Raw genomic sequence first — 24,895 nt, forward strand, 5'->3', positions numbered from 1 at the left:
ACTGGTCTATGTGGTCGGGTGCAGAGGCTTCTCCCAGGTCACTGATGGGGAATCGGCTCTGCTGTGCATACCATTTTAAAAGTGTCCACGTGCCACTAGTAGCGTACATTCTGTGGGTTAGCCGCTCCTGACATATATCCACATTTGTTCTAGCTTGTATTACTTCTGCTTGCCCTCCCTCCCCTTCCATGTGTGGGCTTCCCATCTCTTACCCCTTCTTTCTGATCAAAGTCCTAGGCTGAGGAATGAGTTGCAGCAAGCTCAGTGTGGGGGAAAAATTCATTTCAACTTTACAGGGAGTGGAATGGTTTGAATTTCACAAGTCACGTCTCAGAGAGTCATTACTTTGTGCTGTTTCTTAATGGAACATTTACAAGTTCTGATCTGTCAAATAGGTGGAGGGTATGGAATGGGCCTCTTCAGAGCAAATACCATGGCAGATGGTACATCTCACATTAGCAAACCTTGCTAGGGCGTACTTACTGGGAAGGGATGTGATGAGAGAAACACTGCAGGGTTCTGTTTGCTTTCATAACTTGGATACAGAATTCAGAGTGGAAAGAAAGGTAGGACAGAGCTGTGGTGAATTTCACGATATAAACAACCCATTCTAATCAACCGACTTTTAATATAATACTATACAAACAGCAGTGGTATTCAAACTGGGGCGTCGCGATGCCCCAGCCTGAGGGTCCTGGTCCCTTTCCCCTTAAGGGGCGGGGGCAGCCAAGAAGCAGGGAGGAGGCAGCGGTGCGATCCCCCCTCTCAGGGGGGCTGCAGGGCTTGGTGCACATCTGTGAGATGACAAGCTGAACCTGCTGAAATTCCTCTTCTTTAGAATTGTTAAAGGTCCAGGAACCCTACGGTTGAAAGTTTGCCCATCCGTCCCAGACTAATGGCAAGTAGCTGCCTCACATCAGGCACACAATCCAACCAAAACAGAGCCCTGTAAAATCCCATTGACTTAAAACATAGTGAATTAAACATGTGCTCTGTCTGTACCGCAAAGGTTAAATTCACCACATGAAGAGCTGGTTCTGCCTGGGTGAGAACTAAGGACACCAGCAGCAGGGTCAACTGGTGTCCTAAACTAGAAAACCATAGAGCCAGGATGGCCTAGTGCAGCCATTTTCAATCACTGTGCTGTGGCACACTGGTGTGCCGCAAATTGTCCCCAGGTGTGCCATGGGAATTGGGAGAGCGTCATTTATCAATAGGACTATTGGGGGATGTGAGCCTCCCATTGATAACGCAGTGTGCCCTGTCAATTGTCAAAAAACAGATGGTGTGCCTTGCCAGCGTGCCATGAGATGAAAAAAATTGAAAATCACTGGCCTAGTGGTTTGGGAGTTGGACTTAGACCTGGAAGAGCCAGGTTCAAAGCCCTGCTCAGTCATGAAGCTTCCTGGGTGACCCTGGGTCAGTTACTATCTCTCAGCTTCACCTACCTCACAGGGTTGTCTTGAGGACAAAAGGAAGGGAAGAACTATGTGTACTCTTCTGAGCTCCTTCTGAGGAAAGGCAGTTTAAAAATGTGAAAAATAAAGGTTGAAAATGATGCTGCATTAGGCAACACTGAGTACAGATACAACTCCACTGGTAGTTAAGAAACTACCAACAACACTTCAGATGGAATGAGCAAATTTGATACTAGGGATGCTGATTCCATTTTGGTTAACCAGCCACACTGAAGTCTTGAAATCCAGTCCGAGAGAATCTGACTGCAGGCAAAATATGTGTCTGTTCTTTGAGCCAGTACAAGGAGAAGGTGACTGGTCAACCTCTGTGAGTTCTTGTTTATTACCACCACTTTCAGAAGTGCATTAAAACCCTGATAGCAAGCACATCCAGGCTTTGCCTGCTGCTGAGGATTTGATGTCTCTGTCCTGCAGAATTTCAGCCTGGTACCCCATTTGGGTCTGCTTCTAGGGGGTAGAGATTGGCACCTGGCAGGTTGGCCTCTGGTCTGACTTGCCTTTGCTCACACCCCTGCCCTTGAAAGCAGGTCGCCCAGACTTTAGTGGTCATGTCCCTCCAGAACTGTGTGTACTGGTGGTTGCTGAGACTGAGGATGATGGGTACTGCAGCTCCACTGCCAGTGCCTAGGCAGATCACAATTTTGAGGACTAGTGGATTGACTTTGTGACTTACAGGTAGTACTGAGATATTCAAACAAGCAATGTATGGCACCCAGCAAACCAAGAAGATGAGGGACACAATGGCCACTCCTTTAGCTTTCCTCAGTTCCAGTTGGTGCTGCAGCTCTGTTGGGGCCTGGCTTTGATTCACTGAATGAAAGAGTTTTGTAATGTTCCTTAGGTGTTTTTGGGCTACCCACAACATCCGGATGCACATATAGGCCATGGCAAAGATGGCTGGAATGAGGAACCCATAGGTCTCTAGGTAAAGATATGGTTTGGGGAAGACAAGATGGAAGGAGCAGTTCTTATTAGGATCCCACTCATTCCAAGTCAGTGGAAGACAGGCAAAGATCAAGGAAGCAGCCCAGGCCAGGCATATGTAGAGAACAGCCCACCGATGCACCCAAAAAGTGTGGTAGCGGAGTGGGTAGATGATGCAGACGTATTTGGCATAGTGTACTACCAGCAGGTTGGCTGAGAAAGAGAGAAAGAGGAAGTTGGGTGTCACATACATGAAGAAACAAAGGTGGTAGTCCCAGGTTGTTTCAAAGGACAGCCAAGGGATATGCGGAAGGGCTATGCCAGCAAGAAGATCAGAAAAAAGGAGACTCAGAAAGAACCAGCTGGTGGCCCCATGGAGCTTCCGGTTGAAGAGGATGCCAAGGATGGTGAAAATATTGGCCAAGATGATGAGGGCAGCTAGGGGCCATGAAAGCCAAACTATGAGAAGTTGCTGAGTCACCATGTCTTCTAGTGTGAAGGAATTCCCCATCCACTGTGCTTTCTGGTATGAAGACTTCCTATTGAAAATGAGAATGTATAGTTTTATTTTTCAGCAAAACTATGAAAAGCAGGGCAGAGAGTTCAGGTTGAGTTTGGCAGTTACACTTCCTTTCCAAATAACCATGGTTGGAATTGATGTAAAGATTTCACTTACATCGCTAAGTTTACTTCTATAAATTAACTCTTTGCTGAGCAGTCACCCCCCCTTCCCCACTGATGAAAACAGAATAATCACAGTGTTGCAGAAATATTTATTATAGCAGATTATGTTTCCCCGCATCTTATTATAAATTGCACAAAGATACAAAGTAAATAAAGACACAAAGCTTCTGCAGTGTCAATACAGATCAAATAGATTCTGGAACTATCTCACAGCCCAATCCTATGCATGTCTACTCAGAAGTAAGTCCCATTGAGTTCAATGGGGCTTACTCCCAGGAAAATGTGGGTAGGATTGTATTGTCAAGTCAGTGAAAAAAATCATGTTTTTTTTAAAGCCTATCAAATAGAAAACAAAATCCCTCTTGGGGTAGTTAGCCTAACAGGCACTTCAGCATATGCTTTAACCATGACCAACCAAACCAAGTAACCAAATTGATATCCCAACAGAATGAAGAACATCCTCTACAGGTGTGGGAAGTGGCAAAGGTCTTTCCACACCAGGATCCTGTATCTGTTTCAAAAGACATATAAGAGAAGAGAGTTGAATGCACTGAAGTGTTCTGTTATCTTCTTAACTGAGAACAGCAACACAAATTGTGCCTGTTTTGGTTGAAAAGATACAGTATTTTCAGAAAGAAAGAAAGAAAGAAAGAAAGAAAGAAAGAAAGAAAGAAAGAAAGAAAGAAAGACTGTCATTTTCAAGCCCTGATGGTGTTTGCCCATTGGCCAGACTGCCATGGAAGGGAAAACTTGTCCAAACTTCACAGTTGGCACCCATATCAAGCATGATACAGATAATCTCTGCAGCAGATTTTTGTTCCTGAGTTAGGACATAGGCATGATATGATAGTCTTCCTGATCTGTGATCTGCTGTTATGAATTCCGCCGTCCATCAGTCCTTTGACTAACTTGCCACATGTCCAATCTGACCTTTTCAGTTGGGGCACCCATCCAACTGGGAGATGGATGGAAAATGTCCAAACAGTTAGGCCAGGGAACTTGAAGTGATGTTCTTTATCTAAGGAGATGTTCTTATGAGATAATGAAAGCTTTCCTGACTCTGAGCAACACAGCAACAGGTCAGTTGCTGGCTAGTATCTGGACAAACACCTAAGGGAGAACAACATAAAGTTGGAGGAAGGGGGTGGGAGAAACATGTGGTGTGTTGCTTACGGCTACAGCTAATCTATGGACAAGAGCTTCTAAAAGGACTAGGAATGTTATTTTAACAAGCCCATAAAGAAGAGGCAGCAGGCTCTTCGAGAATGATTCTTGCCATCTGGCTGTGTATGACAGGAATCAATTAAGCTATTATAGTGACATAATTGCCAGCAGAAATCCTCTTTGTTGAGGTCTGGTAGTCTTGTTCTTGAGGAAGAAAAACAAAATGGAACACAAGGAGCAAGGTTCATTGACAGAAGAGATTCAAGGGATTAAAGCGCAATCCCTGCTCTGAAGCAGTGTGAAAAGAGGAAAAGACACCACAGATTAAACTTATGGAAAGAGCCTGCCCAATGGTTGGTCTCCTATGGTGTTAAAAGTCATGTTTTCCACATGTCTAATAGTGAGGAACACTTTTTGACCAGAATTGAAACGGGAGACCCACTTCACTTCTATGCCAGAACTGATTTACTTCTGGAGCATGAAAGCTAAAGATGATCTGATTTCAGAAAAATCCACCCCTCTGAGTTTCTGCATGAGTTCCTGTTGTGTACATGCTCCCTAACTGGAAGGAATGAGCCCAGCAACTCATGCAGAGACATAACAGGCAGCATTCTCTGTCAAGGGGTGCTTTGGGCTGACAGGAACTGGGGCAGGAGGGAGGTGGAGCCCTGCTCCACTGGATCCTATGCTCCATGTTGGATCCTGCTCCACTGGATCCTATGCTTTTCAGCCTGACACGGAACTCCTCCAATCTGCGCCAGCAAAATGGAAAAGGTGCAAAAGGGAACGACTAAGGGCCCAATCCTATCCAATTTTCCAGCACCGGTGCAACCGAATTGCAGCCCCAAGGTAAGGGAACAAGTGTTCCTATACCTTGATGAGGCCCCTGTGACTGCCTCCCCACCACAGGATGCAGCACATGCCGCATTGGCATGGCTACACCAGTCCTGGAAAATTGGATAGGATTGGGCCCTAAGATGGTTACTGGGCTGAGGCACCTTCCATATGAGGAAAGGCTATGGTGTTTGGACCTCTTCAGCCTAGAAAAGAGGTGTCTGAGGGGGGACATGATTGAGACATACAAAATTATGCATGGGAAGGATAGAGAGATGCTCTTTACACTCTCACATAACACCAGAACCAGGGGACATCCACTAAAATTGAGTGTTGGGAGAGTTAGACAGACAAAAGAAAATATTTATTGATTCAGCATGTGGTTGGTCTGTGGAACTCCTTGCCACAGCATGTGGTGATGGCATCTGGCCTAGATGCCTTTAAAAGGGGATTGGACAAGTTTCTGGAGGAAAAATCCATTACAGGGTACAAGCCATGATGTGTATGCGCAACCTCCTGATTTTAGAAATGGGCTGTGTCAGAAGGCCAGATGCAGGGGAGGGCACCAGGATGAGGTCTCTTGTTATCTGGGGTGCTCTTTGGGGCATTTGGTGGGCTGCTGTGAGATACAGGAAGCTGGACTAGATGGGCCCATGGCCTGATCCAGCCGGGCTGTTCTTAGGTCACCAGCGCAGACTGCAGGAAACCCATTGCATCCCTTGTACTCTTACTTGGGGGAAGGGGACAAAAGTTCCTTCTCCAAAGGAGATCTCTGGCAGTCCTGGCAGGACTGCTGGATGCAGCAGTCGCCATTTTGGCGTTACTGCATCTGGTGGTGCTGCTGCCATTAGGATTGGGCTGCCTGTCCCACCACAGATTTATAATAAATATGTTTAGGATTGCAGCCTTAACCTATTTATTTCTTGCAGCATGCCCACCATTCTCTCATAGCACATTGTTTAGGAATTATTTTGTGATAGATTTTCTGCCAGATACGTAACTGGACACTATTCAGAGGGGTACTATAATATCCTGCTTGTCCTGTAAGAAGAACTAAAAATAGATAGCAGATCCATGCACTCTTCTTCCTACCACAAGGTGGCTTTTAGGTAGTTTTCTCAGGTACTAAACCATTGACACCTGATCTTATGAATGGGATCAGTACACTAATTGCTGATTAACTGCTAAGCAGTTATCCACACTCACTTATTATTGTAGTAGTAGTAGTAGTAGTTATAACCACAATTAGGGTAGTGACCTAGCATCCTAGACCTATTAGACTGTTGCTTGGGAATTGCATATTATGGATAAAAGAATTCTAGGACAGTTGGGGGGGGGTGCGAAGAGTTATGCATTATGATAAAGTGAGAAAAAAGAGAATAAAGAGAATTTTTCATGTGTTTATAGTTTTAGGCTTTACTGTTATAATTGGATTATTGGTTAAGAAAACATGTTTACTCTTAATCATTTCTAAGTTCTAAAGGAAACATGAACTTTTGCATGTTTCCTTTAGAAACATGCAAATCTGAACTTTTTTGCAGTCTTGATGTCAGCTGATTAAACTAGAAGTGGTAGAAGAACTATTTCTGTTAAAGCACATGTTGCAATGAAGGCGGAGAGGCATTCAGGTGTCAGGATATTGTTGTTAGGCGAGATGATCAACAACAAAAAGATGTTGTTGCTCTTCCTAAGGAGAAAATGACTTTGGAACATGCACTGGAATGCTATTGAACAGTCAGTTATGACACTTGCATGCATTGCCAATACCTTTTCATTGGTCCCCCTAGTCTCTGACTGCCATCACAAACCCCCTCATCTACATGAAGATATCCAGAGTAAAACTTTAATAAAAAGGCAAAACATTCATCTCAATTTAGCGCAGTTCTTTGGGATGATGGCTTATACTGGAATGCTTTCTTGCTAGGGAATTGTGTATACCACTCTGACATCCTGGGAGGTCTGTTTTATGGAGTTGTGTGGAGCTTTTAGTTGTAGGTATAAAAGTAGGCATGATCATTATTGTAAGAGAACTTTTTTCCAAATCAATGGCAAATGTATATTTCTGAATTATTGAACTTCCTGACTGAACAGATCAAAAAATATGTCACACTGTGCGGTTAAATAGCTCACTTCCTCTTATTTCAGAGAAATAAACTTTTTAAAAAGCCTATGAACCTTTAAAAAAACAACAGTAACATACACAAGAAGATCCATTTAAGTACTTTCAGGTCCTGACCAAAATGTTGGCTAGTGCTCTCTGGAACATCTGTTGGAGGGGCACAATAGAGCATAAGAACAATGAACTATGTGTAATAGAGTGTCTCAACACATAAGAATTCCTTGATAATCCCACCATAGTTGATTCCAAAGAGGAACAAAATTACCCCAGGATGCTGTTTCTGCGCTTTAAACTGAGATACTCTCTCCAGGGCAAAGTTACTGGAAATTCCATCTGAATTCTAGAGTTAATGACCACACAGTAATCAACCCAGGGACAATTGGAATTCCATTCCTCCTCCTCCCCTCTTATGTCTCTCCATCCTGATCAGAACTAGATTCAAGAACCAGGTAGACACTAACTAACCTTTTGAGGATTTATCAGTCTCCTTTATGCACAGGCAGATCTTCTGCTGGCAGTAGTTCTCACAGCATCCAACATAGTGAGATTGGGCACTGGTCAGAAACTTCTTAGATGGCTCTTCTGGGCACAGTGTAGCCCATCTTCAGCTCTTATGATAGCACAGCATATCTAATCCATCCCAGAAGAAGTGAGCCCTAGAAGTTAACTGGGTTGAGTGCCTGCAAGGCAAAAGGCAGGCAGCAAACAGCCCCTGCTGAAGAGCAAGAAGATTGTCAAAGCTGCTGGCAAACCAGAGCGAGATACTTTATCAATCCTAAGTGTGTACCGTCACACCCCTTCAGAATTCTATAAAGTCCAGCCCTGTTCAGCAGGGTCTCAGCTGCCTCCTAGTGGCAGTGGACAGTGGCAAAGAGTATAGTGCTACCCCAGGCCAAGGTGCCTGAGATGAAATGATTGTACTCAGCTTATTCTGAAGTGCGCTTTTGCTTATCTAGAAAACTCATGCAATGGTAAATCAGTGTCATGACCCCCTCAAACTTCACAATGATGGCCTGCAGATTCTTCTAGGGATTGCATCTACCTTCACACAGCAGAGCACATAAACAGGGCTTAAGCTGAAAGAGGGTTCAGCCAGATACATCTTTGTAATGCTGAAGCTCAGTTGCACGTGAATTGGAATACTGTATTAAATATGGACAATCTTGTAACATCCCAGTCTACTGAAGTAAGAATGTAATCAGCCTATTCAGACTGGTTGGCTGGTTTCTGGTTGGCTTTCAGAAACCAGGTTTCTGGTTGGCTTCTTGCTGGAATGTCAAAACACAGAACTCATCCCTTCCAAATCATACATTTGCTCCTGTACAATTTTTATTGTGATTTTTCCATTTCTATTTGATTGCAGATTTTTTATGGTTTTACTGCATTATAATTTTCTATTCCCATTCCCGAATCCAGAGATGTCACAAAGAAGTGATGCATATGTTCTTAAATAAATGAATAAACCTAAGTTTCTGGAATGGTTTTTCTCAGAACCTCCAGTGTTGATTGGAGAATGCTTCTGGGCTTGTGCAGAGTGCCACTTCCTCCCAACCGCGTCATTGCAACCAGCTCCTATGTATTAATGATTTAGATCAGTGGTCTCAACGTTTCCCCTCCCCCTCCCAGGACCCAACACACCCACATCCTGCCCTCCCTCTTTCCCCCTACCTCTTGTGTCATCACAACTACCCTGCAAGGAAGCAACCTGAGCAGGTTTGGACATAGGTGCTGCAGGGCAAGACAGCAAGAAGACGCTATGCAGGATTATATCAAGAACTCAGTTTTGATAAGGAAGTACCATTAGTGGATTGGATTCGAGGCCTGTCTTGCACAGGCTTTGAAAGGCTGCCGCAACCCCCCAAATGAGGCTTCATTGGAGTCCTGACTCACAGATTGAAGAACACAGATGTAGATGGCAAGGTTTCTGCCAGCCAACACTTCTGTTTTTAGAAATTCTCTCTCTCTCTCTCTCTCTCACTCACACACACACACACACACCACTTGTAAAGAAGGTTTATTTTGTCTTTTCCTTTCTTTGTTTAACAAAATGTCTGTGTAGCAGGCAGTTACATTTTTTCGACAGGGTTGTTATCACTTCAAGAACACATCATCCAGTTTAACTCAAAAAAAATCTTGAGTTCACTAAACAGCCCAAAAGTGCATTATGTGGTTTCCTGTTTAACCATCAGCCTCAGGAGCTATTGCTTTATCTAAATGTTCTGTAAGGAATGCTCTGGTTAAAGGAACAGCAACATTGTCTATCCTAAAACGAATCACAGGAAGTGGCAAGACACAGGGTGCTACAGTCAAACACTAGGATTAAGCGATGGACTTAGAAGGGCAACTTGGCTGACACCACTGATATTCCCAGAGGGGGGCAAAACATTAAGTTTTTTGGGCACCTGCAGAGCCATTTGGAGCATGGAAAGCAAAACTGAAGAGACACCCCTGCTTTGCTCTCACTGCTCCGAAAGGCCCTACAGGCGAGGGAGGGGGCAGCTTTATACCAGTGTTCAGGCGCCTGAAAAACTGAGCATTTTGCCTCCCTCCAGGACCACCACTGTCTGACACAGCCTTTCAAAAGTATCCCTGCCACTGTGAGCCCTTGACCTGCTCAGTCCTAACAGATAATCCTACATTAGTCGTTCTATCTACCTCTAAAGACTTTGCCCCTTTTTGTGGTTACTGCATTCTGGCTGACAACATGTGAGGTGCCTTTCTTCAGTGACAGGGTGGAAGAAGATTCAGAACGGCTTCCCAAAACTAATGCACTTAGAATTTGTCAGACAGGTGTTGAGATGTTTTAAAAGAAACTGAAAGTACAGAAAAGAACATTGTCAGTCTTAAGAAATGGGGTTCCTCCCCCCACACTCCAGAATAAAAAACTTTTCATATTTAAAATACTGTTTTTGAACTGCCTCTCTCTCTTCCTTTCTATCTTTATATTTCAGTCTATTTCAAGTCTTACTTTAGACAACTTTATAGAGAAAAGTTCTCCCTGATATCTTATCAAGTAGTTACAGGTTGAGTCTCCTCATTCAGGAGGAGATAGCAAAATCCCATTAAAGCAAATCCATTAAAAAAAAACAATGTCCCTTTGCCAGACGATTTAAAAACAGCCTTGCTGACCTTTGTGATGCAAGATGGACTTATTAGGCAGACAATCCATCAGTCTCAGTCCAGGTGCTTAGAAAGGCTTCACCTCAAGTCAGTGACCCCCTCCCTTCACCCAGAGCAAAGTGATCATCTTTCTTTCAGGTGCTCAGGGGGAAGGGAGGAGTCATTGGAATGAAGCTGTTCTAAGTACCTGGAGAATGATTGATGGATTGTCAGCCTGCTGCCCTCTCTCACATTGACAAGGCTATTGCTAAATGACTGTTTTCCTTTAATTCAAAGGGCCCTTCTTATTGTGTTAGATAGAAAAATACATGGATTTTTCCATGGGCGACATTACACCTGTAATCACTTGCATGACTGTCTCTCTACAACAAAGAAAAGCAGTTTTTAAAACCGATTTTAAAGGGATGGATATTTTTCCCCTTCACCAGGGATCAGCACATTCCTTCTCATTTACACTGGCTATTTGTGCCAAGGCAAATCCATGTATAACAAATTTGTGTATAGCAAGGCTGGACCTGTACTTTCAATTGTTAATGTCCATCTTTGTATCTGTTTGGAACCAACTCTTGCCAGTGGGTAGAATGTTGATTGGGACTCAAATTCAAATCCCCTCTTGGCCACAAAGTTCAGTAATGAATCATCTCTCAGCTAAATGCTCCTCCTGGGGTAATTCTGAGGATAAGAGTGTGCAGTGGGAAAAGCACATCATATGCTACCCTGACCTCTGTGGAAGAAAGATGGAGCAGAAATGTAACTAACTAAAAGATCAGTGACCAGTTACATCAGAAGGCAACAGGGCACAGAATCTGGATTCTCTAGTCCTGCAAATTGAAAGGAGCCTGTGCACCCACCCTTCCCACAGAAGGTTCCTGAGTTGCCATTTGTCTCGCAATGCAGGCAGACATGGAATACAGAGACAAGTCATTCCTAGGGCCAGATGGCCACCTCTGTACCAACTATTGGCCATTTCTGAGCTGGGAGTTTACAGGCCAAGTACATTTTTTCTACCATCTCCCCACACATTGTGACATGTCGCAATGAATTGCCAGGCTATGGAACTCTATCCTTGGCAAACATTTCTAAGTTTTTTTTTTGGTTGCTATTTTTACAGTAGTCAAGTTATTTACAGTATGGGAAAGCCAAGACATGGAGGAACTGCCAGGCTCTGCAGAGTTAGTCCAGCCCACTGTATAAAGAAGACCCTACAAACAATGACAGATAACCTCATTATCAAATATTTTAGATTTTCCTCAATTTCAAATGCAACCATTGCCCTTCCATGATGTGTCAGCAACAATGAGGTCATACTCTAGGAATGACAATGTCTCCTTTCATCAGTGAGGGCAGGAGATGCTGTATTTTCCAGATATCGGTCCAGGGATCAGGTGCACTTTGTTACATAAGCCCTCCGAAGTGATTCTGTGGAAGTCCCACATGACAGGCTCTTTGTACCAGGAGAGGCCTATCTGATAATGGGTAAGCATGCAAGGTGTTTTCCATCAAGCAGGGCATTACCATGTGTGGGAATAATGTCTGTAGGGAGCAGGCCTGGGAAGTAAGGATTCTTACACTCAGTTTTTCCTCTGTACCTTAAAGCAATGAGGAGTAAAGAATGATGAATGGTTTGAGAATCTAACTGGAAAGATTCCCAAGGTCAGTCTCCCACCTCTCCCTTCCCCAAGCTGGTTTTTAAAAAAAAACAAAACCAAAAAACTGTTCAAATATTTAAGCCAAATCAGACACAGCCAGGAAACCAGAAGCTTTAACCTTACCGGAGAAAAATTATGGCTCTAGTTACAAAAAGTGTGTGAGATGCAGTTGTTGACAGTGGATGGCACTGAATCTCTGGGTTCCTGTGATTTTCCAGGTGCTTTAGGAAGGAAGTCAGGTCTGAACAAGTTTAGGCTGCAAGCCTCTACACCAGGGGTGTCCAAAGTTTTTGGCAGGAGGGCCACATCAGCTCTCTGACACTGTGTTGGGGGCCGGGGGGGGGGAAAGAATTTACATTTAAAGTTTGAATAAATTTACATAAGTTTACATAAAAGAATATATTAAAGATGAACTTATATGAATGAATGAATAGTCTTGCAATAGCTCAAGGCCTATAAAAGGCCTTGCAGAAAGCAAGGCCAGCCTTTCCTTCACTGCCACTGCTGCATCACAGATGTGAAACAGCAAGCAGTGGAGGGAGCCCTTGTCCCACAGCTCATGCGAGAGGTCAAACAGTCGCCCTCACACTGAGTGAAGTTGCGTTGGACCAGTGCGGGCTTCAACAAATCTCCAGAGGGCCAGAGGCTCATTGGAGACCGGGGACTCCCTGAGGGCCGCATTGAGAGGCCTTGAGGGCCACAAGTGGCCCCGGGCCGGGGTCTGGGCAACCCTGCTCTACACTTATCCCATTGAACATAGTGGGACTTCAGAATAAGTGTAAGGGATGGCATTGGCTGGTGCTTTGAACTACTCTGAATCTTTCACAATAGGTTCTGGTGGATTAATATAAAGAACAGAGAACAGGTACATCCCTGCTTCTGGAAAATGTTTGTTTTTTGCAAATCTGGGCATCAGAATCCCTGGGTTGAGGCCCTGTTGCTCCTGCACTTGCTTGCTGTGCTGCTCTATGTAGTTCCAATGCTATGCCCATGCTCTTCACAACATAGAAGGGGCAATGCTCCTGCCCAGAAAAAGAATGGGAGGAAAGGCTCTTCCAGGGATTTCATCCTGTACACAACAGGCTACTTCCCCTCAATGTATACAAACTGTCAAAACAAAGGCTAATATTAAGCTTCTAGTTCTAGGAACATAATCCAACATCTCTTAACGGGTTCAGTTATACCATGATCCTGTCTCTGTTCCAAAAGTATCACTTCACCTTTTAAGGGCAAGTAACAACTCTTGGTTTCTTGAACAAACCCACAGGGTTGGCCACTTGCTTTCCAACATGACACGGAGCTGAAGGAGGGTGCAGCTAACCATGAGAGATGTCCGGGATTGGCCTGGACAAGACAGGAATTCAGCCTTGTCCAGAACCCAAATATACAGCCCTTATCCTGCCTGTAATATTCTGCATTGCTGATTAAATGGCCTCAATCCCGATATATTACTGTTATTAGAAGACATAATCGCCTGCCTTAGACGCAAGCTTTCTTTTGGGAAAGGGCTGGTTTTGCCTTTCCCTAAGAGCCTTGCTGATTGCAGCCATTTAGTTCATAGTATAGAATTTAATGGAAACTACTGAGAACTGAACCCATTTCTCACTGCATAGCTCCTCTCCGAGTCAAGTCTTTTGATAACACTAAGCCATTTCTGCCCAATGTTGCATATATGCAACAGGGATCAAATGTGTACCCTGTGGGCTGGGAAGAAATGGGTTAAAACAAAGAATCAGAACCTTGGAGCTTCCTTTTAACATGGAGATTTGGGATTACAAGTGATTGAGTACTACATCACTCACATGCAGTTATACAACCCTCCCCTTAGCCCAAAACATGCACTCCTAAATCGCCTATCCCCCCCCCCCAAACGCTACACAAATCCCATCTTCCTAACCTGCAGTCTCCACTCATTCCACTACAGTCTAAGAATTTGCATGCTTGGCAAGGTTCTTTGTACACGTTATCTTGGAAGTCAGAACCTCCCGCTGTACTGCAGACACAGAATGAAAGCTATGACGCAAAGGCATAAAAGGAAAACAAAATTGGGAGATCCAGGACTATGTGCAAAGCACCACTGTCATATCTCAAGCAAGAAACCAGCCCAGAAGGCAACATCACCCATGCTCCTCTACCAGCAGTTGCTGCTGGGTCGTCTGTGATGGCTTTACAAAGGAGATACTGTGTCACAGCATGTAAACAACAGGTCATGAGTTAAAAGTTTTAAGACAAGCATTTATTTTCAAGCAATCAAGCCTGGCTGCCCCTTTGCTTGCTCAGCTACTGCTACTTCTCTGAAAAGTGGCTGGCCTCCGAGAGGATCTTCCCATCCTTGGTCTCAATTGTTTTGATCAGCAAGGGCCTCTTCAGGGAGCTTTTATTGGTAAAGGAGTTCCCCGTGGTCCTGTTGTAGGAAGGTAGCACCATCCCTTGTGTCAGGAGTCCAGCTGCATAAGCAATGGATGGGTTTAGAAATCTGGGTCAAGAGATCAGAGAGGGATAGCTTTAAGGAAGAGACTTCTGATTGGCTTCCCATGGTGATGGGGGGGGGGGGAGAAGGATTTGAGAAAAATCAGAAGCAAAGATTTATTCAAGCAAGTGAGCAAGCAAGCAGGTACCTCCAAGAGCCAGAAGGCCAACTGGATATTTGCACCAAGTTATTTACTTAACCATGCTTAGAGAGAAAGAGAGGCAACCCAGACACAGATACTTAACCCTTGTGGATAGATAGGGAGATATTTCATAAGAACAGACTTATGGATCAAGGATCCCAGGGGAAAGTCTCAATTGCCCACAAAGGGCTTTAACTTGTATTGTTCCTATTCTCTCAGCTCTATAATGGGAAGTGCCAACAAGTGAGCATGAACCCAAGGTGAGAGAGAGAATGAAGGCAAATTGGATTAAAACAACCCGCTTTAACTACAGAGATTACACTTTGCAATAATGTTTCAATAGGGAATCGTGTGGAATTTGGATCTTGGAAACAACTTCAGTAGGCGGAGTAACCACTTGAACTAAAGAGAAGGCAAAAGGCTCTAACAAGAGGAGCCCTGGCCTTCACTCATGTATGTTCTCCCCGACAATACACTGCAAGCTAGCAGGCAGGCATGTGGATCATCCCAGGTCATGCGCATGGGGTCTGGTCTAGAACTGAAACAAAGTATTTGCAAATTCAATGTCCAATTTTGCCATACAGATTTTGAATGAGAAACTTCATCCATGACATTCAAATCAGCATTTGGAATTTGTGCTTTGTCTCAACATTTGAAATGTTTTTGAAGTGCCTGCTCTAGCCTTGTTGACATCTTTTATGGTTTTGATTTTGGAAGGCTTCAAATCTGAAATCTAAAACAGTGTCAGTTGACTTATACCAATTGTGATGACATGCTGTCCCATGGCTATGACCCATCTTGGTTTATACTAGTTTTCCTTTCTGCGAGGTTAGGATTAGTCTGGGTTTCTGGTTGAGTTTTTCTGCAGCCTTTATCACAATGTTGTATCAGTACATATCAACTAAGCACTGCCAAAGGCTAAATACCACTGTATATTAACTATCAAATGCTGTAAAACATCCACTTCTAGATATCAAGTTCTGAGAGTGAATGTCATTGGATATCAATTGCAGATGACAAATATTTGGCAAAACATTTCAACAAGTATTTGAAAAATGCACATATTTGTACTCAAAATTCACAAAGAAGAATTAGACAGAAAACTTTTGAGAGCCAATTTGTTTCAGTTTTCGCCAGGACATGCTCAGGTGTGAGGAAGATTCAGGAAGTCTAGACTGATTTTAGATGAAACCAGTGTGGGGAAAGTGAGGTATCAAAGCGACCAGAAGGGGAAGTCGATGGGAAAGGCCAGTCTGATGGAGCTACAAGCACACTGCTCATAAAAGAGAACTGCCCATTTTATGGCAACATTGCCTAGGCCAGGGCCTAGCATCAGCTCAACAGTCTACTGTTCCAAACACAACACATCCACGAGAACAGGAAATGGACTTACCTAGTTTGTCAATGGCACTGACTTGAGGGTGACTTGGAGCTTGGCCAACCATCCTGAGTGAGAGAAAAACAGGTTGTACAGGAAGGTTGGGCAAGGGGAAGATGGGCAGCCCAAACCTGAGCTCCCATAGCACGCGGCTGCGACGGCACCAAAAACAGCTACCGCAGCATCCTGCGCACCAATGGCAGCCATGGGTGGCACCTCGGGAGAAGGCAACTCTTGTTCCCTTCTCCTAGGTAAGGGAAGTAAACCCACAATGGGGCTACTCGATTCACCACAGATCAAAAGGTCGGTGGTGAAGTAAGAGTGTTCATGTCTGGAGCCGCACCCCACACGAATGCTGCTCCACTGGGCCAGCCCACCCCCCAAAGGCAGAGGCAGCAGCCTTCCCAGCCCTCTCAGGAACAACCCTGGCAGCTCCAGGTGAGAGGAGGGAAACAGAGAGGAAGGGGAGGAGTTGTGGTAATCCCAGGGGAGGGCAGTCCCAGAGACAGGCCCTTTTTGTACCATCCCTGTGAGGGAAGGGGAGGGGGCCAAAGAAGAGGGATCTACCCTACATAAACCTGGAGGCCAGGGATGACAAGGTAGTTGGGAGTTAGAAGAGCAGGCAAGAGGATCTGCTGACAGCAGCCCCTGCTCCTGACTGGCAAATGCTGCCAACCCAAAGAGGGGGAACTGGATGACACAACCCCCCCTTCTTCTGGTGAACTGTTCTGAGGCCTCCACAAGGGGGTCCACCTCGGAAAGGCCGGGCGGGCCCTCCCCCCCACAGGGAGGCCTCACGTGCAGGCTCTGCACTCTATTCCCCCGTTCCTCCCTTGCCCATGTTCTGATGATTCCCCTGCCAGTGTAGTGTGCCCAAGTTCCAAAAGTCCAGAATAAAGTTTGTCCCTTACAACTACTAATACAGTGAAAAATTGTACTGAATGTTGTCTAGCAACACCTGTGCCTTCCTCTAACCTCTAAAAAAGGGAACACTCTTCCTGTGGGATATGATCTTGGTGTTCCTATCTAAACCAGTAGCAACCTAGGGCACTTGGCAGCACAAAAAGCCACCAGTGCCCATATCAGCTGCATGCTTTCTAAGTGTTCCTTTTGAAGCTCAAGCTCCAAAGCTTGAGCTCTCAATTCTCCAAATGCTCTGTAGCGCACCTTTGTCCACTGAGCTATGATCCATCCAGGTCCTTTGCCTTCATACATGCCTTTCAACTTAACATGCATGAGAAAGCTCACATGGCAGCAGTTACCCCCAGCAATGGCCTCTCCCAATTTCCCTAGATAACTTGGGGCAGTGGAAAAAACTAACGCACCACACAACCAGAGTAGCAACCTTGCTTACCGATTCTCTTCTCCTTCCAGCAGTTTCCTGTAGGTGGCAATCTCTATGTCAAGGGCCAGTTTGATATTCATCAGCTCTTGGTATTCTCGCACCTTGGAAGCCATGTCCTGCTTGGCCCGCCTCAGTGCCTCCTCCAGTTCTTGGATGGTGCCTTTGGCATTTTGCACTGCCTGCTCCCCTTGCTCTTCTGCCAGTGAGATGGCACTCTCTAGATTGGCTCGCTGGGCAGGAGGAGAGAAGAGCTGTGAACCAAGTCTTTTTTGTTTCCATTGCTCTGGCAGTAAGCAATATGGAAAGCCCACAGCAGCTGGGCACACAGGCAATGCCTGCCTGTTGCAAAAGCATGATGGGAAAGATCCTGCCTTTGACTGAGCCCCAGGGTGCCTTCCCCTGCATTTGGCTGTGGCTGTTCACTCTCTTTTTCCCAGTAGCCATTTTGAATGGTAATCAAGGAACACTTGACGAGGGGGAAATGAGTTCTTTCCCTACCCCTCATCTTGGGACACATAATGCCTACAATCTAGGGAACTGCCCAGATGACCCAGAGAAGTTAGTATTCTGGTGGAAGACCCAATAGGAAGAGCTGAAGGCCATCTTCTGGGACAGCAGTTCCACCTAGTGATGTGATTTTTGCAGGTGGTGACAGAAGTGGAGATAAACGTAGTTGGGGCATTGTGAAACCTGGGAATGGATGTTACCCCTTTCTCTGTCTCCTGCAGCTGCTACACTTCTGTATTCAAAATGAGTGCCCTTGCAGCCAGACAAGTCAAAACTAGAATATACTTCTGAAATACTGTAAAACCAAAGAGGACTAGATGGAGCAGGGAGGTGAGGAGGAATAGCTGTATATGGAATGAGTTGCCAACTGACTGCACAGCATTCTGCTGACATCATCCACTCCTCACTTTCCCCAATATCTGGGCTTGCTACCCTGTCCACTCACCTGGTTCTTCAAGGCCTCAATTTCCCCATTCACACGCTGGGCATACCGAGTCAACTCAGCAATCTGCCCCTTGATGTCTTTCAGCTCCTCATAGTGCTTCTGGGACTGCCTTGCCATGTCATCAAACTGGGAGGGCAACAAGAAGAATTAGGAGATTTTAGCCAACAGGGTCCCCAGGTGTCACACATGGAAATCCAAGGCACAGGCTCCAGCACAAGGAGGACCAGTGTTTCAGTTGCTATGTTGCCGGACATATCAGGGCAACTGGAGGACCATGAAGCAGTTTCCCTGGCCCTCCAAAACCCTACCAAATGGTTATAAAAATATGGCGACATATAGAATGAATTTGCCACCCAGGCTTAACCAGAGACCCCTACCGCTGTATGCACAATCATGACAGGATGAATGCAAGATGATGTCCACACACTACTTGCCTTGTTCTTGTACCACTGTTCAGCTTCATCTCTGCTTTTGGCAGCCATGGCCTGGTATTGTTCTTTCACCTCATCAATTATGTGCTTCATCTCCAGCTCCCGGTTGTTATCCATCTCCACAGTGACCATTGCATTTTGGACCTGAGACTGCAATTCCCGGATCTCCTGGTGGTGGTGGTGGAGGAGGGGAGAAAATAATTGAATTGTAGATGAAGTTGGGATAGCAGCTCAGCTCAGGTGAGTAACTTGATCATGGAGCAGAACTCAAAACTCTCTCATCTTTGCATTATCTATTCTACCCTGCAGGGCCAGCCCAAAACCTCCTGATGCATCATGTGGCATGTCAAATCTTGCCTCCCAGCCCAAAATGTGCCAGCCTCTGCTCCTCCCATTTTCCAATGCTGTAGCTCAGCACTCTACTCCCCTCCCCTCCGCAGTTCCTCTGTCATCCTCTTCCTTCTTCCAGTCCAGGGAGTGAAAGGAGAAGGAAGAGCACTGGAGGCACGTGGGCAGACAGATGGGTGTCCCTCACCAACCTGCTGCCAGAGGCAAGTGCTTCAGTTGGTCTCATGAATGTGCTGGCCTTGCTACCTTCAGGGAATCCTTCCACCACCCTTTCCCCTTCTGCACTCCCACCACTTGTAGCAAGCACACTCACCTTTCCTCATCTAGCACCTACCTCTCCAAATAGCTGGTTGAGGTACTTGATTTCATTGGAGATGCTCTCTAGCTTGGACTCAACATCCACTTTCTGCAGGTAGATATCATCCAGGTCCTGACAGCACAGGAGAAAAATGGTCAGACCCACCATGCTGGGGATCAGAACAGGATTCATCCAACAACATCTATCAAATTTCTTGAATCTCAGGATACTATGCACTATGTGGGAGTTTCCAACATTGAGTCAGTTAATCTAGTCCTTAATAACCACAACATATTACATGGAGACCTGCAGCAACACTCTAGTAATCTGTGCAGCAGACTTGTGCAGGAAATAGTGAGGACAATACAAACACAGTCCACACATGGGGAGACCGTGCAAAGTTTGTCTACGCATTAGGGTACCATATTTTGAGTGGCTTGAGCCTTCCTGCGTTTTCATTTATGTGCTCGCTTAGGAGTGCCCCAAGGTCTTCAGCCAACGCGCTCCAGGACTAGGAGGAGTATTATGCCCCTCTTGGAGTCCATGGACCATCTCACCAGACAGCAAAGCAGTGCCTTTAAAGTTCTTTAAACTGGTGCCAAGAAGAAGCTAGAGAATAGATTTAATCATAACAGTTGCAGAGATGTCCCATCGAAAGACATTCTGCAAGTTCCAGGGGATAACAGGGAGGTAAATAGTCTTGATCACTGGCAGACAGAAGGAATGTGCCCTATTGAATCTATCGAGTACCATCAACTGCTTTTTTTCCAGTCTCTGAGACCCACCTTCTTGGTTACCACAAACTCATTTTCCAGTTGGTTACGTCTGTTGATCTCATCTTCGTACCTGAAGATCAGAGAGAAGAGATGCTGGCTGTGAGCTGTGGTAGAAACACCTTGCAAATAGCCTGATGGACAACTGACATTATTAGGCCCAAAATCTATGCACCAGCTACCTTTCCTATAGGCTTCCCCTCCAACCTCCATAGCTTGTCCTTCAATAATAGGCTTCTTGACGTCCAGCTCAGCTTGCTATCTCCCCACTATCAAGTATGCTGTCCATCACTGTCTATCTGCATCAGGGCTACTTTCCCTTCCTACAGATATCTGTTCAAATACATTTCAGAAGGGATCCATTCAGCTAGGCCTAGAAACTCTTAGAAATTGGAATTTAGTGGCAACTCCATGGGGTACCAAAAACAGCTGAAATCAAATAGAAGGAAGAGGTATTAAGTGCCTGATGGGCTTCAGATGGCCATGAAGGATGTTCCCATATTGAATTCTATTTTCCACTGAACTTTTGTGCCTTACAGAATGTACTGCTGAAACAAAGCTCAACATTCGTTTGAGCTTGCACTGTCTTGCAAGCACTTTTATTGCTTGTGAACAGCTTCTTTGTAATTGGCAAGTGACTTTAAAAAATTGCACAATGATCAGCTTCCAGCTTAGCTGCCAATCTCCCTTCCCCGAAAGATTATTAAAAGAAGATGACAAACTTTTTACACTCCATTACTACTTTCTGTTGGCCTTGAAAAAGTTCCTACATCCATTTCTTACTCTTTGGAAGGATCTCCCAATAGCTCAATTAGTTTGACCTCACATACCCACCTGCTCTTCAGTTCCTCCAGAATGGCCTGTGTGTGACAGAGTTCATTTTGTAGCTTCATCTTATCCTGAGTCAGTGCATCGATTTGCTGCTTCAGGGGCTGGCTGTGGGCTCCCATGATCCGCCCCACATTGGATTTGTACTGGTCTTTGCCTTTCAGGAGCTTCAGCTGTGTCTCTAGTACTTTGTTCTGCTGTTCTAGCTTACGCACCTTGGAGAATGGAAAATGCAGAGATAAACAAGTAAAACAGGCATTGGGACTTGGAGGAATCCAGGCCCCAAGTTCACTGCAAAGCAAATAGTGGCACGCATATTTAAATATATATTCTCTGAATTTTCTCAGAGATGGAAAATTCTCAGAGACCCTCTTCAAGAGTGGAGAGAGAGGAGGTGAACAATTAACTTGCCTCTACTTCTACTCCTAGAAAGCAAGAAGAGGCACAATGACTGTAAAGCTGCCACTTCAATCTTGGCTTAGGGATCACCAGTTTTCATACCCATCATGAATTTTAAAAAGATTGAAATCGGGATAGAGCAATCTCATTTTCCTAATGACATTAAAAGACAGATTCCAGGGAAGAAACTGGAACCCCACCTGGAATTTGTGAATGCCATCTGCAATGAGTATTTTCATTGCTCTGTGGTAAGGTTGACCTGACAGATGAGCATACATGAAAAAAAATTGATAGAATACCATCATTGTTGTCACACCACTTGGAATGTTTCTGTTACATGAGCTTGTGATTATAGCAACCCCCTTGGGAATTGATTTTGAGATTGGTGAGAGAAGTGTAGCGAGACACGTTTCCCTTTCCCTTTGTTCTTCCTGTGTGTGTCCATATCTATGTACACATGTACAAACACTTGGGAGCAGGAGGTTTCACTGTATCACCTCCCCTGAGCCATACTCTTAGTTTGAGAGAGCCTGGACAGATGTTCTTTGACCAAACCTTTCATAGAAACCAAGAGCGTTTGATATTTCTCTCCACCAGGGGGCCTCAAACATCTTTCATGCACTGGTCTGGTGGTTTGCTTCAGAGAGCAGTGTGCTGCACCAAGTCCCCAGCATAAACAAGTATTATTTCATTGTTCTCTTCCACATTTCAGCAAAAGTGTGCTTGGGGCCATATTTTAACTCTCCTGTATCAGATATAATTGAATTAGAATAAGCAGTCACAACTGATGATATCCAGGAGTTTAGCTGTAAGATTGCCACACCCATTCAAATGGTCATGTATATCCCTGGTGCAGCTTTTGTAGAGTGCTTCAAGTCACAGCCGAACGACACATACTAATATAGCCTAATGCACGTCAATCTGATGTCTAGATTGCTATAAACGAATGATGATATCACATAAAAACATGTCTGAACACTGAGGTCATCATTGCTCCGCATCCCACCACCATCAAAGTGTGGTGGGTGGCTTTCCTCCTGAGTAAGGTCTCTTGGCTCCATCTCTAATTACTAAAACATGTTTATTCCATTTTTTTTTAGTTGAAATGTAGGATAAAAATCTTTAAAAGTAAATAAACACATACATTGTTGCCCGTCCTACACTTGAATTACACTTGCCCGTCCTGGTCTTAAATTAAAGAGCTCAAGCTTTCGTTTGAGTAAATAACTAGTTTACAACCACTCCCAGTGTACAGGAAGACTGAACAGTGTGAATAAGTGCCAAACTACACACACACACACACACACACACACCTTTGTAAATGCAGATTTTAACAAAATCCACCACGATGCTGTAAATATGTTCCAAAGATCATCAGAAAAACATTTCCATATTTATAACGATTATCTAGCATCTCTGCTTCTTCCATAAATTTAAAATGAAAGGGTGAAAAATCCCACCCTTTTACCAGCCATGATTTACAAAAGTTAAAATAGATGTGTCAGGAGGCACTACAGTTACATGTTCATCTTCAAGTTCACATCTTAAAAATATTGATGCATCTATCTCCATTGCTCCAAGCAAAGCACCAGCTTTCCTTGTAGACTGTCCCAAATTTAAATTCCTCATATTCACTTTTACAAGATATGCAACATGTCTGGGAAGAATGTCTTTCAGTGGCCTTGGAAAGACTGTCTGCTAACCACAGCAGATACTACTCAGAAAAAGGGGTTCCGTCTCATCTCTGACATGCACCTTCCCCTCTCTAGTGGGCTTCAAAACACATAACCTTGGATGGAAAAATCCATTTATGGCTGCAATCCTATACACCAGTGTTTCCCAAACTGTGGGTCAGGACCCACCAGTGGGTTGGAAGTTGATTTTTGGTGAAAAAGTTTCTGAAATAAATAAATAAATAATTTTAAATTAAAATTGCAAAAGAAAATTGCAGCAGTGGGAAATCCAAATGGAGTGACCACTCTTGGGGCTGGAATGGGAACCTGTGGTATGAGGTAACCTTCATACCCCCAAATTCAGAGGTCACATTTTCCAACTTTATTTAGCAATTGGTATGCTGTAGATCAAGTTCATTTTCAGCCTTTTGTCTGGCCTGGAAGTCCTTAACTGCATATCTTGCCCTCCAGTTCAGCCTTCTAGGCTGAACTGGAAATGACTGTAACAAGGTTTGGGGGAACAGTCCTTGAACATTTCTAGGGAGAACCTAGCAAATGTCCACACACACACACACACACACACACACACACACACACAGTATATGTAAGGTCTCTGGCAGCCTGGGGAGCACAGAAGCCCAATTAGTATTAATTATTAACTAATTCTAGATATTTCTAGAAAGATTAATAAAATCTTTCTACATCTCTTTTTTGTTTAGTAAAGCTATGTGGGTCATGATAGGTTGTCATTTTAAAAAGACAGATTGTCATTTTAGAAAAAGGATCTCAGTGCTAAAAAATTTGATCTCACTGCTTACACAGAAGTTATTTCTGGGTAGACACACATAAGATTTCATGGTTAGTGATATGCTGCTGTTATGTGCAGGCTCATCATTGTTTCACTGCCTCTTTGAACTTGCTGCCACATTCAGTTGGCTTGATGGCTACTGCTACCACCTGTTTGATTTTATGTACTTTTTCCACCTGCTAGTTTATGTCCTATTAATTTAGTATTTATGGTTTTAAGAAGTGCTGTGAGATCTTTATACCGCCAACAAACATAAATAATTTATTTGGAAGTAAATATTCGTGGATGGGTGTGAAAGAGTCTGAATGACAAATCATTATCAGTATTAAGCTATTAAATTGCTTTTAGCACAGTCAAATTAATCATCACCATACCCATTTCATAAATGCAAAGAAAAAGACACCAAGGCACAAACTGTTATCAGTGGTGGAAATAAAAGCAAATAACTTATTCCATGAGCAGAGGCACCTGCACTCCAGATCAGGTCCGGTTATGCCTGTGCCACACATCTGAGGCTACACCTTATCAATTTAATTTAATCATATTGCAAAACGCAGCATCATACAAAATTCCCAATATAATGCATGTGTGTGTGTACACAAATACATACACACACAAAACGCATATATGAAATGCCCAAACCTTATCGATGAAAGAGGCGAACTGGTTGTTGAGCCCCTTGATCTGCTCCTTCTCCTCCGCCCGGATCTGGTGCAGCTTGGGGTCGATCTCCAAGCTGGGCAGCGAGGAGAGGAAAAAACTGGACGAGACAGAAAGGGGGGAGCCGGGGAAGGCACTCGAGGAGCCTCGGAGGAGCCCGGGGTGGAAACCCCCCGGACTCGCCCGGTGCAAAGAGCTCCGACTAGGAAGGGAGCCTTGCGAGCGGCTGCTGAAGCTCAGGCTGCCCGGGCGGTGATGATAACTGATGAAGCTCATACTTGATGCACGGAGCGACAGAGACAGGTAGAGGAGCAGACAGGTGCGCACTTTAATACCGGGGAGAGCAGAAGGCCCCACCCCTGGCACACCTGGACACCTTATTGGCGCATCCAAGCCCCTCCTTCACCTGAGAAGGGGG

The 24,895-nt window shown here is 44.6% G+C and overlaps 2 protein-coding genes across 2 annotated transcripts; both read right to left on the reverse strand.

Annotated features, from left to right (window-relative positions):
- Nucleotides 1-1,797: 1,797 nt before the first annotated feature.
- On the reverse strand, nucleotides 1,798-7,772 carry GPBAR1 (G protein-coupled bile acid receptor 1). Its single transcript, XM_066611589.1, has 2 exons — nucleotides 7,669-7,772; nucleotides 1,798-2,941 (listed from the first exon to the last, which is right to left on the reverse strand). The coding sequence occupies exon 2, from the start codon at nucleotides 2,911-2,913 to the stop codon at nucleotides 1,897-1,899; it is 1,017 nt and encodes a 338-aa protein (XP_066467686.1). The 5' UTR covers nucleotides 2,914-2,941; nucleotides 7,669-7,772; the 3' UTR covers nucleotides 1,798-1,896.
- Nucleotides 7,773-14,258: 6,486 nt separating this feature from the next.
- LOC136645046 (keratin, type II cytoskeletal 8-like) lies at nucleotides 14,259-24,753 on the reverse strand. Its single transcript, XM_066621303.1, has 9 exons — nucleotides 24,460-24,753; nucleotides 20,944-21,152; nucleotides 20,122-20,182; nucleotides 19,373-19,468; nucleotides 18,694-18,858; nucleotides 18,260-18,385; nucleotides 17,317-17,537; nucleotides 15,978-16,030; nucleotides 14,259-14,419 (listed from the first exon to the last, which is right to left on the reverse strand). The coding sequence occupies exons 1-9, from the start codon at nucleotides 24,751-24,753 to the stop codon at nucleotides 14,259-14,261; spliced, it is 1,386 nt and encodes a 461-aa protein (XP_066477400.1).
- Nucleotides 24,754-24,895: the final 142 nt, after the last annotated feature.

The sequence above is a fragment of the Tiliqua scincoides genome, chromosome 1, assembly GCF_035046505.1.
Source record: "Tiliqua scincoides isolate rTilSci1 chromosome 1, rTilSci1.hap2, whole genome shotgun sequence".
Classification (NCBI taxonomy): domain Eukaryota; kingdom Metazoa; phylum Chordata; class Lepidosauria; order Squamata; family Scincidae; genus Tiliqua; species Tiliqua scincoides.

Bases quoted from the DNA above. Each gene is read 5' to 3' on its own strand.
- GPBAR1 (XM_066611589.1), bottom strand. From the start codon at position 2,913: ATGGGGAATTCCTTCACACTAGAAGACATGGTGACTCAGCAACTTCTC.
- LOC136645046 (XM_066621303.1), bottom strand. From the start codon at position 24,753: ATGAGCTTCATCAGTTATCATCACCGCCCGGGCAGCCTGAGCTTCAGC. The intron at 20,183-20,943 runs GTGGGTATGTGA...TCTGATCTTCAG, and splicing joins CTGGAGGAACTGAAGAGCAG to GTACGAAGATGAGATCAACA. The intron at 17,538-18,259 runs GTGAGTGGACAG...CCTCCTGCCCAG, and splicing joins TTGAGGCCTTGAAGAACCAG to CGAGCCAATCTAGAGAGTGC.